The following is a 17,846-nucleotide window of genomic DNA, read 5'->3' on the forward strand; positions in this document are numbered from 1 at the left end:
TGGGGTGAGGCCAGTAGGGCTGAAAGTTCAGTGCGCCGCAGGGAGAGATCTAATGGTGAACTCATTGAAACCATGAAGAAAGTTGCCACCAAAATTGCCAAGATGGCATCTGCCATTGAATATGCTAGCATTGGTGGTTTTGCTCTATGTGATGAGAATGAGATCATGGTAGCTCTAAATGAGATTGATGGTCTTGAAAGTAGCGACCTCTCTGATATCTACAAGCACCTAAGCACTCACCCAGTGGAGGGACGATCATTCTTGTCTCGTGGCAAGGACCTTAGATCGTAGTATGTAACCAGCTTTATTGAGCTACGAAACTAGTACAAATTGAACTTAGGAGTGTGGGTTGTTTTTTCTCATTTTGAAAGAAGTAGAATTTGGAATGATTTTATGAGAAAATGAATTTGGAATGTATGGTTGTCGCTGTTTTACAATTACTATGTTACATGAGAAAATGCTTTCGTAAAATTAGCTTACTCAATAAATTGGTAAGTGTGTTCTAGTCCTTCTGGAGGGATGCCTAGAGCTTTGAGCAATACTGGTCATGTGAGATCAAAGTTCACTTATTCCGCTATGGATTCGAATGTCTACATAGATTTGTGAAGATGCTATGATCTATCTTAGACGGGTCTATCCTCCCTAGCTAAGATCTCTGGTTTTTCTATATTATATTGTTCCACCTCTCCCAAACACCCCAACCTCTCCAAAATCTCACTTCCATCTTTCCCGAACATTCTAAGGGCATGTTGGCCGCCATAAAAAATTCCATGGGATATCAATTTATCCAGTGACGAAAGGAGCAACTGATGAGAGGGGCAAGGAGGGTGAGAGAGGGAGAGAATTGAGAAGGCATGAGTGAGGAGAGAGCGAGAAGTGACTGAAAAACACTTCTCAAAATAGAGTTTTATTTTTCCTATTTTTCAGCCACTTAGCACCATCTTCGCAAACTAATATTCCCCGAAAAAAACAATTCATTGTTATCATACATGGCCCAACATTCTTCCATTTTTTAAAATGGTTTTTAAAAAAATTTATTCCCATTTTCCCCCTATCCTGGGTTAAATAATCCCCTCATCGAACAGCCACATAAGGAATTGGCAACGACACATAAACCCGGGTCCCCTGCACCATGTCAGTTTTAAGGAAGATAATATCTGCACTCCCTTGTTCTGAAATAACAACCAATAAGAAAAGTGTAAAATAAAGAGGTGTGCCAATATCAAAATGTGGGAGTGTGGATATCAACTCCCATAAATTTCTTAAAAAAAAAAAAAAAAAAAAAAACTCATAATTCAATTGCTGCAACATTTCTACTCACCAGTAACACATCACATAGATTTTGACAATTATCCTAAAATGTTTCGAGTTAAACTACCATTGAAATGTTGAATTTCAACTTCTACTTGAGAAATATGTAAGGGTACGTTCTTTTGATTTGTAAATATAAGGGTAATCCATATAGAGGTTAATCATTTCGAAAAAAATCTACTTTCCCTGCATTTATTTACCCTATCCTTGCCATTCTGAATACGGGAATAAAAATATGCACACAAAATTTTACTTCTCATTAACTTCCAAACAGTGTTCATCGGTTACACTTCAACCCAATCTCAATAGAAACAAAACAGCTACTGAAATAAAATACATAAGTTCAGTTTATCTAATGAAGCAAAACTATTGAACATAAACTTACATAGCCAATATACTAATCTATGTCATACATATCCAGATATACTACCATCTATATCCAGGGACTGAGAACAAAAAGGTTTCTCAACCCATCCTCAGTCCTTCACTTAAATTGTGCTGCCAAGCTTATTCCAAGGCTGCCTTTCTCAGGGTGCCCTTCTTCTGCTTGATGTGAATCAGCATTTCAGAGATGCACCACGGAAAGCTAATAAAATGATCCCTATCCATACCCTCAGTGTAGCGTCCCCAGTAGTCGGGATGATAAGTTACATGATACCATGCCGACGCCTTTGCATAGACATCACCATCTACATCCGGCTCGGACTCGCTACACTTCTCGGTGAACCATGCCCTTACTTCCTTCTTTAAAGATCTCATAGCTAATCCAATCACCTCATTATTATCTTTACGTTTCCAAAACAATTTTGACACCTTCATTATACTTCCACTGAAGGCCTCTGCTTCGGTTTCTATCCCATATTGTTCCATTAGTCTACCCAACTTGAAATCATACTGGTATTTGTAACTATATGCGTCACCAAGGTATTTCTCAAAACCATCTACTTCCATGTCACTGTCATATGATTGCATAGCCACCTCCCGAGTGAATGATTTTATATGGCTGGTCTGTGGTGCAATATCTTTGACCGCCCTGAAGAGTTTTCCAATCACTCGTTTCGATTCGTAGGTGCGTTTGTTCAACTTCTCCATGAAGTCCGGATAATTTTTCACATGCAGATGAGGGGGAATTTCAGCATGAACGCCAGTTTTGGGGGAGTCAACAGCAACAGCGAATAACTTTGCAAGTTCAACACAGACATTACTCTCAGCCTTTTGTGACAACTTATCAGCAAAGACAGTGTGGGCATCTGAAATGATTCCTACGTTGTCGTTGACCATATAATTTGCGAAGTACTCCTCCACTTCCTGCATCATGAGGACAAATGTGATGTCTATGGAAACACTCACAAAGAAAATTCAGGCCACTCATTTCTATCCGTAGAAAAAAAACAGACTATTTGTTGGTTTTTAATAATGGATAGGAAATCAAATAGTTCATATGTAGGTGCAAAGTCATGGAAAGACCTCAACCCTTGCAGAACATTTTCATGGGAGAGAAGATGTAATCTAAATGCATTAATAGAATACACGATGTTCTATAAGTGTTTATATATATATATATATATATATATATATTTGAAAAATGAATTTTATTGCCCAAGAAAGATATATGGGGGACAAGATGTCCCCATCATATTCAATAACACTACGCGCCCAGATTGCAATACCCACACGAATTACATCACTACAAACTGAAATTCTACAAGTGTTTATATATTATGAGTCTCACATATTGATATTGAAATCCTAGGCATTTGTAAGTGTGTTTATTATGGCTGTGTATGTGCAATGGCATGGGATTGCATCATGTAACACATGCTGACATATTTTATGTGTAGTCAGGTTCTCTTTTACCATTTTCACTGAAATGTAAATTATGCAAGTCTATGGCAAGCTTGAACTAACCCAATATCTCAAATAGAAAACAAAAAAATGAATAAGAGAAAAGGCCTTAAACTAGTTGAAATAAGTTTCCAAACTAATGAACCTGCCATAGAATAAGAGAAAAAACATGAAATAATCTCTTCTATTTTATGTAATCTGTTGAACTGATAGGTTGTGAAGGGTACAGAAGTCAACTGTAATTTATTTCATGGTTTTTGTGTGGAAACCCATGACAATCATTGTACAATATTCCAATACATGACAAATAATATAGATTTCTGAGAAGTAATATCAGTATCTGCTTTAGGGTTTATCCATTATTATACATCAGCGTTACAAGAAAAGTATTAGGCGAACATGGTCGAAAATGCTTGATCTGAAACTAAGTAGTGTATGAAAAATGAGACGAACAACAATCAAACAAAAACAAATGAAATTCATTTTTTTTTCAGGAATGGTCAAAATGGATAAGACCAATACCTCGATTGAAACATCGTGATCTAATAGCTCCGTTGGTGCGGCAGCATATTCCATAGGTGGGATTTGACGGTGTGGAATAAGTTCAGGGTCCCAGCTCACAAAGTATATATCTCCATCCAAGTCGCTTCCCGAGCACTCATTTGGATGGGGTCTGGAAACACAATTAAGTAAACACTTAAAAAGCATTTTTGACGAAGAAAAAGTAGTAAAGAATGTGTTTGTGTATGGCCATGCCGAAAGGACAACCAAACAACATAAAGTTAAAAGCAATAGATGTTGAATAGAACCGCCTAAAACTTTAATAATGAAACTGCATAGCATTGAAACATCTTGAAGAAATCGATTAAAAGCACCCCAAACTCTATATTTTATGTAATCAAGTCTATCGTTCTAAAAAATTATTTCTTTAGTTCAATTGTGCCAATAAAAAGAAGTTCATGGGTATGCCTCTGCAGTTTACCAGAGATAACGCGCGTGTGTGCCCAAACTCTACATTTTATGTAATCAAGTCTATCGTTCTAAAAAATTATTTGTTTAGTTCAATTGTGCCAATAAAAAAGAAGTTCATGGGTATGCCTCTGCAGTTTACCAGAGATAGCGAGCGCGCATATGTGTGTGTGTGTTAATTTTGTACCACTAAATACCACTGAATGGAGCATGCAGAATCAGGAGAATGGGGAAAAAACTATTTACTAGTGTGCTAATCACGAGCTTAAAAATCAAAAGGAGAAATTAGATATTAAGAGTTATAATCTCCCAAAACTTATTGCTGCTTTATCATCATTATAGAAAGTATAAAATGTCTAAATCCACATGAAAAGTGTCTCTTTGGTTCAAGATGCTGAATGCATATCTTTCTCGTGATGTTGTTTGATTCCGTGCCCACCAATCCATGTAAAGTGGCTATTGTTTTTCATATACCTAGCTATTGTAGCTTGTAGGCTTACCCAACCAAAACCAAAAGTTGTGTGTTCTTTTAACTACATTTTATGGTAGAATAGGACCTTAAGCTTCCTTTTATTTTTCCCTTAACAAGTAATCTAGTAAGGCAACTAGTCATCCGTTCACATTAAGAACAGAATCCTACTCATCGAAACATGGTTTCTCTCCCAAAATCAAGGCGGTAAATAATCAAAAAGCTCCAAATCTTCCTTGACAACCCCTCTCTTCGCGAGCCCATTGGCCTCCCCATTAGCGGAATGGCGGCGCACATGCCTAAAGACAATAGATGAAGATCCCACCCAAACTTGAATCTCGTCGAAGAATCTAGCGAATCTCCATGGATCAAGATGAAGGCCCTTAAGCCAACGAATCACATTTAATGAATCCCCTTCAACTACCACCTTATCAAGGCTATTTATTTTTATCTTGCAACGTAAAAAGGTTGTGCCCAACAAATCATTTGATGATCCCAACACTCCAATCTACACAGGTTTCCATAATATGCAGTTCCTCTATAGATCGGAGGGCTAGGATCATTCTATGGAAATGATTAGGCACAACATATTTACGCTATGGCCCATCAAATTGTCGGTTTGGCTCACCTTTTGAAATTTACATGATGTGCAATACATTACTTTAGTGCGGATCACATACAATCCAGCATAAACATATGATACACAGGTATATAGTTCAACCAGTGCATGATAATAGACTGAATGAAGTACAGATGAGAGATGTTAACTTGAAAGTCACAGAAAACCAGAGCATGATAATAGACTGAATGATGTACCGATGAGAAATTTCATGGCATTATTTGAAGTTTCAAACATTAATTGGCCGTTTGGATACAAGGATTTTATAAGCTAAAACCTGAATTGTACATTTTCAGGGATGTAAAATCCAGGTTTTAGGTAATAAATTCGCGGTTTTAGCGTATAAAATACAAATTTTATCTTGTAAAATCGGATTTTACAATCTGGGGTTATAAAATTCATGTATCCAAACAGATAGTAAAAAATTAATACAAGTGATGAAGATGTCTAACCTTTTTCCTTGCTGTGGAAAGACTACGCAGTCAACCATATGGTGCAAAGCAGGGACGTTGACAGCCACCAAGATCCGGACATCACCAGGGTGGAGACACGGGTTTTTTGCAACAACTACTTTCCCCTCTACCACAAAAAGACCCTTATCTGATTCCTTTCCACCAACACAAGAAACATGCACAAATACCTGCCCATATTCCAGAGTTCTAGTTTCATCTAGGCATCCCATTAATGCTCTCCCATCTGGAACAAATATCCGTGCTTTAGTCCTCAGATCTAACAGCTTTGATGCCCGAAATGTTTGCAGCATCATCGAAAGAAACGGTTCGGCATCAGGCTTATAGCCACATCTTAGCATCTCTTTCAGAATCTTAGTGTTTTCTCCAGGAGACATGATCTCGAGCACCTCCCGAGCCTTTACTTGATCTGTTAAAATCATGTCCATTTGCTCTACTAGTTCTTTTTGCTTCATCTCAAAAATATGATCTTCGATTCCAAGCGTAGACAGAAGAGTAATCAACTGACGGTTAAGGAAACAGGGCTGATATTTGCTCCATCCCAAAACATCCAGTTTTGTGTTCTCTGATTTATACTTACACATACTCTTTCTTAAGGAAAATTTAAATGTAGACTGTGGATCCACAGCCACGACACCTTTGTAGCCACCATACCTAATTTGGAAAGCTGATGGTGTCGAATTTTTAAAGTCACACTCTATTGCTATTCTTCGTGCAAAGTCAGCAGAAATTTTTCCAATTCCATCTGAGAAAACATAGTTATTCCCATTCACATTAATCTCAACATCAGGAATAGTTTCCATCTCATTCCTATGAACATTCAAAGTTTCTTTGGATGAGCCAAATGATTGACCCAGTCTGGCTGCATATTTCGCAACATTTCTTATCTCGCTAAAATCACCCATCCACTTTCTAATATCAGCGGCAGTGATTCCCTCCCTTGGAGCAAACATCCATGCAGAATTTTCCCGTAATTGACTTGAAGAAAAGGCAAGAAAATCAAACTTCCTGTCACCAATAACTATGCCATTTCTCAGAGTAGAAATTATCCTCTTGTAAATATCTGTATGCTCTTCACCATCTTGAGAAATTGTACGCCGTGACAAATTCGTTGATTGCATTTTACCCCACTCCTCATCAACAAAAGAAACTCGAAGAAAATTATCAATGAATTCAGAATAATTGCGTAAGACACGATTGGAAATATTAACCTCAGGCCCGCTAAAGTATACTTTAGAAGGGGTTACTTGAACCCTGTGAACATAAACAAGGCCAGTTTCCAATGAAATTGCAGTGGATTTAGTAAGGTACTTTGATGTTTGGTATTCACTATACTTCTCACTAAGCCATTTTGCAGGCTCAAAGCAGGAATACTTTAAATTTGAAAGAACCTCCAACGCATGTTCTATGTAGGGAATGGATATTGAACGAGGATCAACCAATCTAAAAAATTCTTCATCTAGTGTTGGACCAATAAGGACCCCATGCTGAACTAAACTGTTTATCTTAAACAGAATTTTATATGGCAATTGGATTTGTTGCCTAGGCTCAACAATGGGGACTAGATCAAAACTTCGAGAAAAAGAATAACCTCTCTCCAAGAAGAATTGACCTTCATTTTCTTTATAATAAAAGAAGTATTCATGGATATCTGGAAGGTCGCACATGTGTGGAACCTCCAAACACAATGCAAAAGATTGGCCTATAGAGCAAGATGGAGTGAAATCTGTTGCTCTGACCCACTGATCATATGGGATATCCCTAAAGTAGTTGAAACTAGCATCTTCATACACTTGCCCCAAACTATTGCTTTGAGGCTTCTTATAAATCCGAGGAGCACTTTGCACCTAGAAGTTAAGAAATCATATCAACCATCATCAGTGACATTTCTATAACAGGAGAGAACAGAAACCCCAGTGGGCATGCCATTCTTTTAGTACATAAAATGCTTTAAAATGGTTACTGCAAGAACAGCTTTCAGCGCTAAGATTTCAAGGCAACAAAGTAATATTTCTATAGACTGAATGGTGTTCAGGTACAACCATAAAAAGCAATTGGTTTCTCATGATATCATCTCTCATTTCAGTTCCTGCTTTCCATCTCATTCATCACTAAACATTTCATTCATATATGTCACAACGGCAACACTTTTCAAAACATTTGATGCTCAACATTTGTAAAAAATAAGCTAGAAAACAGAAAAACAGCTGCTAAAAAAGCAGAATAAGGAATGGAACCTTCAGAAAGTAAAAGGAGGGGGAGTCTTTTCATATTTCTACAAGGTACTTGTCTGCAAAAGAGCGCAAGAAAAAAATTCAAAGAAAACACTTTTACAAACTGAATATAATTCAGATGCTGCGAGTCCAAGATAATGAAACTGAATGTTTGAGACAGAATGGAAGAATAGAATGGCTAAGAGAAAAGGTTCAAATGGTAGGAGGATGAGAGTTAAAATAAATATAAAGTCAAGCTTTGTAAATAAGAAGAATAAAGGTGATACATGATGTCTTTTTAATAAAATAAAATAAAGATGGAGAAGGGATTGGGTAGAACTACAACCAAACCAAAAACTAAAATAACTCAGAAAATAACAACTTCAAGGACACAAACGAAAGATGACTTAATTGGATGCACCACAACCTAATCTGGGTAGAATTAGAACCACTATTACTACTTGAATACAGCGCTGATAGAGACTAGCAGCATCACGACCACTGTCAATCTTCTCTGCGTTACCAAGTTCTGAAAAACTCAATGAGTAGGATAAAAATGTATACTGTAATTCATTTGGGTCAACCCCCAACCCCGCTAGCCCAGTTCAACAAAATTTACTTAAAAACGCAATGAGTAGGATAAAAATGTGTACTGCAATTCATTTGGGTCAACCCCCAACACAATTCAACAAAATTTACTTATAGTCATACTTTTTGTTCATATTAAGAGGTTTCTTTAAGGTTTTGTCAAAAGGGAGAAAGGGTCTAGTATCATTAAAGCATCCACAAAATATTTTCTTCGGCAAAAGGTTCAGCAACGTCCATAGCCTCCCAAAATGAGAGTCCTACAACCAAAAAATCAAAGGAGTATTGGTTATTTTTGCTTTCTCAAATCAAGGGACAGCTCATCTCTTCTTTATCTATAGGAGTTTTTCTTCACTGACAACATGCCTTAATTGATATGAACATATTTTTTTCTCTATTTTCTATATTCTTTACTGAATTTCCATGTAAGCATGTGGAGATCCATGAGAACTAAGCATCCAAATCAGATGTTGAGCAGACATGTGATATAGTTGAATAGAAGATTGTTCTGCTCCAAGTCAAAATCCACATAACTCTTAAGAGGATGGGGATAAAAATAGAAGAAACATATGCATCCCACTATTCTATACTTGATCCTAGTCAGTTCATCAACTGGCTACTTAACAGATCTACATGGCCATAGACAGGAGATCCTCTCAATGCTTCCTGGTAAGGCATTAATGTGCAGCCGCTCTTGGTAGAATTAATATGATTACTAAAAGGGAATCCACCCTCTTGAATAAGGATTATGTGCTCTTTTCTCCTTCCCTAATAAGGATCAAGGAGACATGAAGAACATAGTGAATTAGATCACAGAAGAATATAGGTTTCCTAGGACCGTCTTTTTGTGTTATTGAAGCTTGGTGTTGGATATAGTAATAAGCCTGAGGGCATAGATGTAATTATGCTTCTCCATTATTAATAAATATATTAGTGAGGGGGAGATTATCTCTCTAACTCACTTTTCTTCTCTAATTCTTTCTCTCAACATGGTATCAGAGCCCTAGGGTTTTTTATCCCTAGGGAAACCCCTTAGCCTCCATCTTCTCCATTCCTCAACCCTAACCCTAACCCTAACCCTAACCCCTTTCCTCATCCTCCTCCTTATCTCTCGCTAGCCCCTTACTCATTCTCATCTTCATCTCTCCCAAGTCCTAAACCTAGCCCTAACCTTCCCCATATCCAAAACAAATTTCATCTTTTTGCCCCCCCTGAAACCCACTCGCGCCCCCTGAAAAGCCAAGCAGTCCGTGTTTTGCCCCCCTGAAAACCCAAACAGCCCGCATTTTGCCCCCCCTCAAACCCACTCGCACCCCCCTTGAAAACCCAAGCCGTGTTTGGATTTCTTTGTTAAAAGCCTTATTTCTTTCCCTCTTTCTTTGATGTGTTAGATTTCTCTCTTCTTACTCCGTCTTCGGCACCTTTGTAGTCTCTATATGGGTCTCTCTATGCACTCGGTCCTTTCTTGTGCACTTTTTCTATGACCTTCCTGGTGGATTAGTTAGTTCTTCTTCATCTTCTCTACGTCTCCCTGTTGGAGCCCTTGGTTGTGGTTTCTTTGTTTCTTGATATTTGTTGTCTTGATGGATCCTCCTGTCATCGTTGATCCATCTCTTGGCATGACGACTGAGACTCATGCTTTTACCACACCGTCGGTTCCTTCTTCCTCTTCTCCCCCTTCCTTGGCACCTGTGGAGGGTTCATACCCATAGTTGAATATTGCCAAGTTTGATGGAACTAACTACCTTCCCTGGAAAGTTGCACTTGAGACTTATCTCCTTGGGAGAGGTAAGGTCAGTTTTCTTCGTCAGGACCCTCCTCCACGTACGGACCCGCCCTTCACTCGTTGGAAAATGGAAGATGGCTTGATTCGTAGTCTTCTATGGCAGAGCATGACGCCTGCCATTTCATCCACGATGATTCTCCTTCCCACTGCGAAGGAGATTTGGGATCATACCGCTGACACTTACTCTGGGGTTGAGAATCTCCGACGTATTTGCTCTACTTACTCTGAGTGGATGCGTCTTCGTCGTGGTGATCTGTCCCTGGAGACACATTATGGCCAGTTTCTGTCCTTATGTCAGCAGCTTGACATCTACTTACCCCTCACGTCTGATATCAATGTTCTTCGCCGCCAGCGTAAGCAGATCCAAGTTGTTCACTATCTTGAGAGCTTAGGCCCTGAGTTTGCTTCCTTCCGTCAGCAGGTCCTTGGCTCGGGCACTATTCCCTCCTTACGGGAGACTTATTTATGAGCACAACAGTGTCTTGATGATCCATCTCCCAGCCTTCCGTTTGAGAGTGCAGCTCTAGTTTCTTCTGACAGTTCTGGTGGGTCTCGACCACCTAGAGGAGGTGGCTACTCTACTCGGGCTCGTGGCCTTGGCCGTGGCGGTGTTGGTGCTGGCTGTGGTCGTTCTTATTGTACTCATTGTCATAGGGATGGCCACCAGATTGAGACATGCTACACACTACATCCAGAGCTTCGCACAGGCGGGTCAGCTCATCTCACTGTGCCCGGTCCGTCTGACAGTGTGACCTCTTCTTTGCCTGTCTCTATTTCTGCTGATGAACCTTTCACATTCACGAGATCAGATTATGAGGAGCTGCAGCGGTTCAGACAGAATGCCTCTCATCATACTGCTGGGTTTGCTCAGCCAGGTAGTTCACCCACGACCTTACTTTCTAGCTCCGGGTCCTGGATTATTGACTCGGGAGCCTCCAATCACATTACTGGTAACTCTTCTCAGCTTGCTTCTTTTCATTCCATTCCGACAGGAACTCAGACCATTACTCTTGCTGATGGGTCCACTTCTCCCATCACTGGTATTGGCACAATTAGTCATTCACCTAATATTTCTTTATCATCTGTTTTATGTGTTCCAAAATCTCCTTTTAGCTTATTGTCTGTTAGCCAATTAACGAAAAATCTCCAGTGCTCCATCTCATTTTATCCATCGTATTGTGTTTTTCAGGATCTTTCGACTGGGAAGACGATTGGATCGGGTCTTGAGGTGGATGGTCTCTACCGCCTTGACTGCAGTCGTTCTCCTACAGTCCTGTATACATCTGTCGATGCCTTTCAGTGGCACTGTCGTCTTGGTCATCCGTCCCTTCAGCGCCTTCAGCAGTTGTCTTATATTCCATCTTCTATTTCTCCATTCCAGTGCGAGTCGTGTGAACTTGGGAAGCATCACCGGGTGTCCTTTCCTTCCCGAGTCCTCAGTCGTGTCGATAGTCCTTTTAGTTTAGTTCATTCTGATGTATGGGGGCCCTCTAGGGTCGCGTCCAATAATGATTTTAGGTATTTCGTTGTTTTTATTGATGATTATTCACGTATGACATGGATCTATTTGTTGAAAGACCGCTCCCAGGTCTTCAGTGCTTTTCAGAAATTTCAAGTTGAAATAAATAACCAGTTTAATTGCAATATCAAATGTCTCCGTACTGATAATGCTCGCGAATATTTCTCTTCTACACATGGTTTTGAGGATTATCTTACAGGTCATGGAATTATTCATCAATCTTCGTGTGCCTACACGTCGCAACAAAATGGTGTCGTCGAAAGAAAATTGAGATACCTACTTGAAGTTACTCGCACGCTCTTGTTTCAAATGCGAGTCACTAAATCTTTTTGGGGAGGGGCCGTGTTGACGTCATGTTTTCTTGCAAATCGTCTCCCATCTTCTGTCCTTCGTGGTTCCTCTCCTTTTCGGCTGTTGTATCATCAACAGGAGCCGTTTTCTCTCCTCCCTCGCATCTTTGGGTGTGTCTGTTTCGTTCACCTTCTTAGACCTAGTAGGGACAAACTTGATCCTTGGTCAGAGCGTTGTGTCTTTCTGGGTTATTCTAGGACTCAGAAAGGTTATCGCTGTTATAGTCCTCGTTTACGACGATGGTCTGTCTCCGCCAACGTAACATTCTTTGAATCAGAACCTTTTTTTGGGCCTTCGACGACTCCTGCTCCTAGTTCCATCCCGGATGAGGTACCCTTGTTTCTTCCTTCGCTTGCTGACCCTGTCCAGGTACCACTCCAGCCTGCGCCACACTCAGAACCGGCACCCTCTTCTTCAGTTCCAGTGGTTTGCCCACCCGTTACAAAAGAATATCAGCGACGGGTGCAGCAGACGAGGCCTCCACCTCCTTCTCATCCTCCATCGTCTGCTACAGTCGAGGTCCCACTCATGCCTACTGAGGTATCTTCTTTACCATCATCTGCTATTACTTCTGATTCTCCCATTGCTTCTCGTACTCAGTCTCATTCTACAGCCCATCCTATTTCTCAGTTTGTTTCTTATGATCGACTAACGCCTTCTTTTCAAGCCTTTATTTCTTCCTTGTCCTCTGTCGAGTTACCCAAATCATTACAGGAGGCTCTTGAACATCCTAGCTGGCGAGCTGCTATGGATCTGGAAATGGGGGCACTTCGATCCAACCAAACATGGGAACTTGTTTCTCTTCCAACTGGGACTCGACCAGTTGGTTGTCGTTGGGTCTTCTCCATTAAGTATTTACCTGATGGCAAGGTTGAACGGTTGAAAGCTCGTCTGGTTGCTAAGGGGTACACTCAGACCTTTGGGGTTGACTATCATGAGACTTTCTCCCCTGTAGCCAAGATTCCTTCCGTTCGTGTCATCTTATCCATGGCAGCTAATCATGGTTGGCATCTGCATCAACTTGATGTGAAGAATGCCTTTCTGCATAGCGATCTACAGGAGGAGGTTTACATGGAGCAGCCTCCAGGGTATGCCGCTCAGGGAGAGATGTCCTCCTCTGTTTGTCGCCTTAAGAAATCCTTATATGACTTGAAACTATCTCCAAGAGCATGGTTTGGTCACTTTAGTGAGGTCGTTATTCGCTTTGGTCTTAGACAGTGTGCAGTAGACCATTCAGTATTCAGTCATAAATCCTCTGTAGGACGCATTCTTCTGATTGCGTATGTTGATGACATCATTATTACAGGAAACAACTCAGAAGGAATTCAAAGGTTGAAGAGTTTCTTACAGACAGAGTTTGCTACAAAAGATTTAGGTCGACTTAGATACTTTCTACGGATAGAGGTGGCCCATTCTTCTCAAGGAATATCTCTATCACAGAGAAAGTATGTGTTAGACCTACTAGAAGAAACAGAAAATCTTGGAGTAAAGCCTATATCTGTGCCTATGGATCCTAGTGTGAAACTTATTCCAGATGAAGGAGATCTGTTGGAAGACCCTGGCAGATACAGACGACTAATTGGCAAGCTCATATATCTTACAGTTACTTGCCCAGATATCTCCTATGCAGTTGGAGTAGTCAGTCAGTTCATGAGTGCTCCTCGTACTTCTCACTGGGCGGCAGTAGTTCAGATTCTCCGTTATTTGAAAGGAGCACCAGGGAAAGGACTACTATTTAAGAAAAATGGACATGTCAGAATAGAAGGCTATTGTGATGCAGATTGGGCAGGATCTCCAGCAGATAGGAGATCAACCACTGGCTACTGTACATTTGTTAGGGGCAATCTGGTGTCTTGGAAAAGTAAAAAGCAAGAAGTTGTTTCGAAGTCAAGTGCTGAGGCAGAATATCGAGCTATGTCCTATACTACTGGGGAGCTCATTTGGTTACGTTCCCTCATGGCGGAGATTGGTTTTCCTTGTTCTTCTTCAGCGTAGCTTTATTGTGATAATAAAGCTGCAATTTACATAGCCACCAATCCTGTTTTCCATGAGAGAACCAAGCATATAGAGGTGGATTGCCACTTTATTCGTCAGAAAATTCATAAAGGAGAGATACAGGTTTCTTTTACTCGATCTGTGGACCAGTTAGCTGACATATTTACGAAACCCTTGCCTAAGTCAAAGTTGAATGATATTTGTAGCAAGCTAGGAATGTACAATATCTACATTCCAGCTTGAGGGGGAGTGTTGGATATAGTTGGATATATGTAATAAGCCTGAGGGCATAGATGTAATTATGCTTCTCCATTATTAATAAATATATTAGTGAGGGGGAGATTATCTCTCGAACTCACTTTTCTTCTCTAATTCTTTCTCTCAACACTTGGGAACCACACTGTGAATTTGGATTATATAAGGTTAGGATATTGCATACTTTCTAACACAAATGTATCTTGGTCAACACCCTACACCCCAAATGACAACCCATGCCACTCAATAGATATAATCCAAGTAAGCACAGGACTAAAATCATACCAATACTAGATTGAGATCATTCATGTAATTTGTATCAGAGCAGTATCAAGAGTAAACTTATTTGGTATTATACTACAAGTTATAATCATTCATGAAAGAAAAATATGTGCTCTCTCAATCCAGAAAAGAAATAGGAACAGAATGCTTTCATAAACCTAGTTTGGAGGACCAAACCTGTAACATAAGAAATTTCTTGCTGTGTCCATGTGGGCAGTGTAGCTGGATTTGCGAAATGCTATCACGGAAAAATTCAAGCTTATATTCAACACCACAATAAGACAAGAAGAAGCATAATTTTCGAAGACCGAATTCAAACTTTACTTCAACATCAGAGGCATTCCAGAGAACTGAGAACTTGTCTTCCAAAACCTGATACCCAAAATGCAGAATTGTATGTTTCATAGTAAATATCGGGCTTGGTACAATATCACGCTCCATTTTTCGAGCCGTTAGATTAGAAGATTCATAGCGCAGCTTTCGGCTCTTAGCCTTACGAAAAATATATTCAGCACTCAGACTCGTTGTAAATTGAACAAGTGCCTCTGCTCTTGATCCAGGGCCTATACTGTTGGGCAGTCTAACCTTGATTACATAAACAGTTCCCTCCCCTGTATGCACTTCAAGAAAATCCTTAATCCCTTCTGCTGTGGCATTAATACAAGAGAAACCAAACAACTGAATTGTCCTGCTTCCCATATTCTCCAAGTAAATGTAACTGCACAAATATATGATAAAGCATCACTTTCAATTCAAAGTAGTAGAGCAAAATAATCTTTATTGGACGAAACAACACAAACCCAATCACGAGCAATACCATAGTTTTTGCCTAATGCCCTATCGATTAAGACAGTCCTTCAGTTCTACACAAGTTCCAAAACTATAACAAAAACAATCCCCTAAGGCCCTGTTTGGATTGCAAGAAAAACATTCCTAATAAAAAAATTCTCTTGGGAGTTTTTTTTTTCTTCCAACGATTTGTAGGAACAAAATATGATTATGGTTGATTCAGAGTGATATTATCAGAAATAACATGTTCCTCTAAGTAAAAATTGAGAAATATTTTTCCTTCCCAAATTTTTTCGAGAAATTCCTGCAATCCAAACAAGGACTAAGAGTTCATATATCATATTCATAGAATCCAAGGCAGAAAAATCAGACTGAGAAAATAACAGAAAGATCAGACCTACAATTGTGATTATTGGAAACTTAGACCTCAGATATTCTTTAGTCTTTTCCAACTGTAAAAGCTCATGATTGATTCATCTAATAATCATCCCTATGAAAGAGTTGATCTTCAAGTAAAATGTATTATATGGAAAAAAAAGAATTGGAGACATCAAAAATTACAGATAGTTTAGAAGAAAAAGCAGTAAATTTTTTTTTTTTTTAATGGTAAGAAAAGGCAGTAATTATAAAGTAAACTATTCAAAACATCATCTAGAGGAATTAGAAAGTGATAAATTCAAAACATCAGATAGAGAAATTTGAGTTTTGATTCTAGAAACTTCTCCATTACATGCTAATTTAATCTTTTCTTTTACATATATCTCCACAGTAAGATCCAGAACTACAATACACAAAGAAATAAATGGGGAAAAATTTGAATTCTAGAATGAATGCTGACCTCAAACAGGGCAGAATTTTCCAACTCGTTTTTCACACTGATTTCTGCAAAATGTGAATATCATACTTAAGATTATCGTATCAAGGAGAGATAGACAGAGAAATAGAGAAATTGTGAGGAAAATGAAGATGAAAAATCAGAGTAGCACGGAATGCAACAGCAATCAGACCTCCATATTTGAAGCTTTAAAAGTTGTAATTGATGTAGAAAGAGTTCAGAAAACCAAGAGATTGATAAATTGAGGGCAAAAATCTCACCTGAAAAAACTTGGGAGATCTCTCGCGCTCTAAGCTTTGGTATCTCTGAAAGAATGCGGGAATGAGATATTTATAGGACGAAAAGTGATGCAGAATAACAACACCAAGGAAACTACTCTCTCTCTCTCTCTCTCTCTCTCTCTGAGAGAGAGAGAGTAGTTTCCTTGGTGTTGTTAGAGAGAGAGAGAGAGAGAGAGAGAGAGAGAGTTCGGAAAGTTGAATGTTTTTCCCGTATTTATGGTCGTATTCCACATTTTGGTGACCAACGTTGAGGCTTACGAGAAGGGGACTGGCTTTTGTAAAGCCATTTCGCAGCCCCTCATTTTCAATAGAGAAGAGCCATCTCAAAGCTGAAATTGTTTATAGGTTTTCTCTTGCGAAACTGCTTAGATACTTAGTATACAAGAAACAGCATGTGTTATGGACAATGTTTTTTTTTTCATGGGAAAAATACATGCTAAATTTTATGACTAAATGTTACGAGGTATAATTAAAGTAAGAGATTTGCTAGGGAATTTCTCTGAAAGTCTTTTCACGGCTGACTTTTGCATGAGAACAGCCACACAGGGATTTAATAAATCCCTATTAAATGATTTATTGAAAGTCATTTGCTAGGGAATTTCTCTGAAAGTCATTTCACCGCAAAATGCCTTTCTGCAAAATTCCCTAGCAAACTCACAATTTATATTTTATTAGGGGATTTACTAGCATCCATTATCAGTAAGGCATTCCGCAGCTGGTAAGTTGCATGTGAGAGCTGCCACACATGCTTAGGTTTTGTCTTATTCATTTAATTCAGATGAGGTGGCTGCTCTCACATGCAACAGCCGAGCTGCGATGGACACTAGCAAACCCATTTAATAGTTGATTCATTTCAGTTGCTAGGGAATTATGCGGAAATGCATTCCGCACTTTTGCATGCGAAAGCAACCACACAGGCTCATTTTGCTGCTGAGACAACGGCCTCACTTTTCAGCAAATTTTGTCTTACTCATTTAATCCATCTGAGATGCCTCTATGGTGCAAAAGTCAGCCGGGAGGAATTCCCTAGTAAATCCCTATAAACTTTTTGGACTCGTTTGTTTTATACTTTAAGAACTCCTTTGTTTTTCACAGCCTGTCACAAGCCAGGATAAAGGAGGAGGGTTGGCGTCATGTTGGCAGCCGGCCGTAAACTTTGCCACTCTTCAATGAAATTAGTGCGTAACCATCTTAGGGACGCGATGCATCGGCCCCAACTAGAGCCGGGTAGATTCCTTTCACCTTCTTCATGAAACTTTTCTAAAGGATTCA

General features: G+C 39.4%; 1 protein-coding gene across 1 annotated transcript; it reads right to left on the minus strand.

Moving 5' to 3' along the window:
• Positions 1-1,547: 1,547 nt before the first annotated feature.
• On the minus strand, positions 1,548-16,348 carry LOC143877702 (putative RNA-dependent RNA polymerase 1). Its single transcript, XM_077379897.1, has 5 exons — positions 16,297-16,348; positions 14,847-15,387; positions 5,666-7,530; positions 3,679-3,829; positions 1,548-2,619 (listed from the first exon to the last, which is right to left on the minus strand). Exons 2-5 carry the CDS (start codon positions 15,366-15,368, stop codon positions 1,819-1,821), a joined length of 3,339 nt encoding a protein of 1,112 aa, XP_077236012.1. The 5' UTR covers positions 15,369-15,387; positions 16,297-16,348; the 3' UTR covers positions 1,548-1,818.
• Positions 16,349-17,846: the final 1,498 nt, after the last annotated feature.

Source organism: Tasmannia lanceolata, unplaced genomic scaffold, assembly GCF_043159265.1.
Source record: "Tasmannia lanceolata isolate RefF3 unplaced genomic scaffold, GAP_Taslan_0.1 ptg000005l, whole genome shotgun sequence".
In the NCBI taxonomy this organism is placed as follows: Eukaryota; Viridiplantae; Streptophyta; class Magnoliopsida; order Canellales; family Winteraceae; genus Tasmannia; species Tasmannia lanceolata.

Excerpts from the sequence above, each read along its gene's own strand:
- LOC143877702 (XM_077379897.1), bottom strand. The coding sequence starts at position 15,368 with ATGGGAAGCAGGACAATTCAGTTGTTTGGTTTCTCTTGTATTAATGCC. Across the intron at positions 7,531-14,846 it reads AGAAATTTCTTATGTTACAG|GTGCAAAGTGCTCCTCGGAT; the intron begins GTTTGGTCCTCC and ends CTTAACTTCTAG. Across the intron at positions 3,830-5,665 it reads TTTCCACAGCAAGGAAAAAG|ACCCCATCCAAATGAGTGCT; the intron begins GTTAGACATCTT and ends TTGTGTTTCCAG.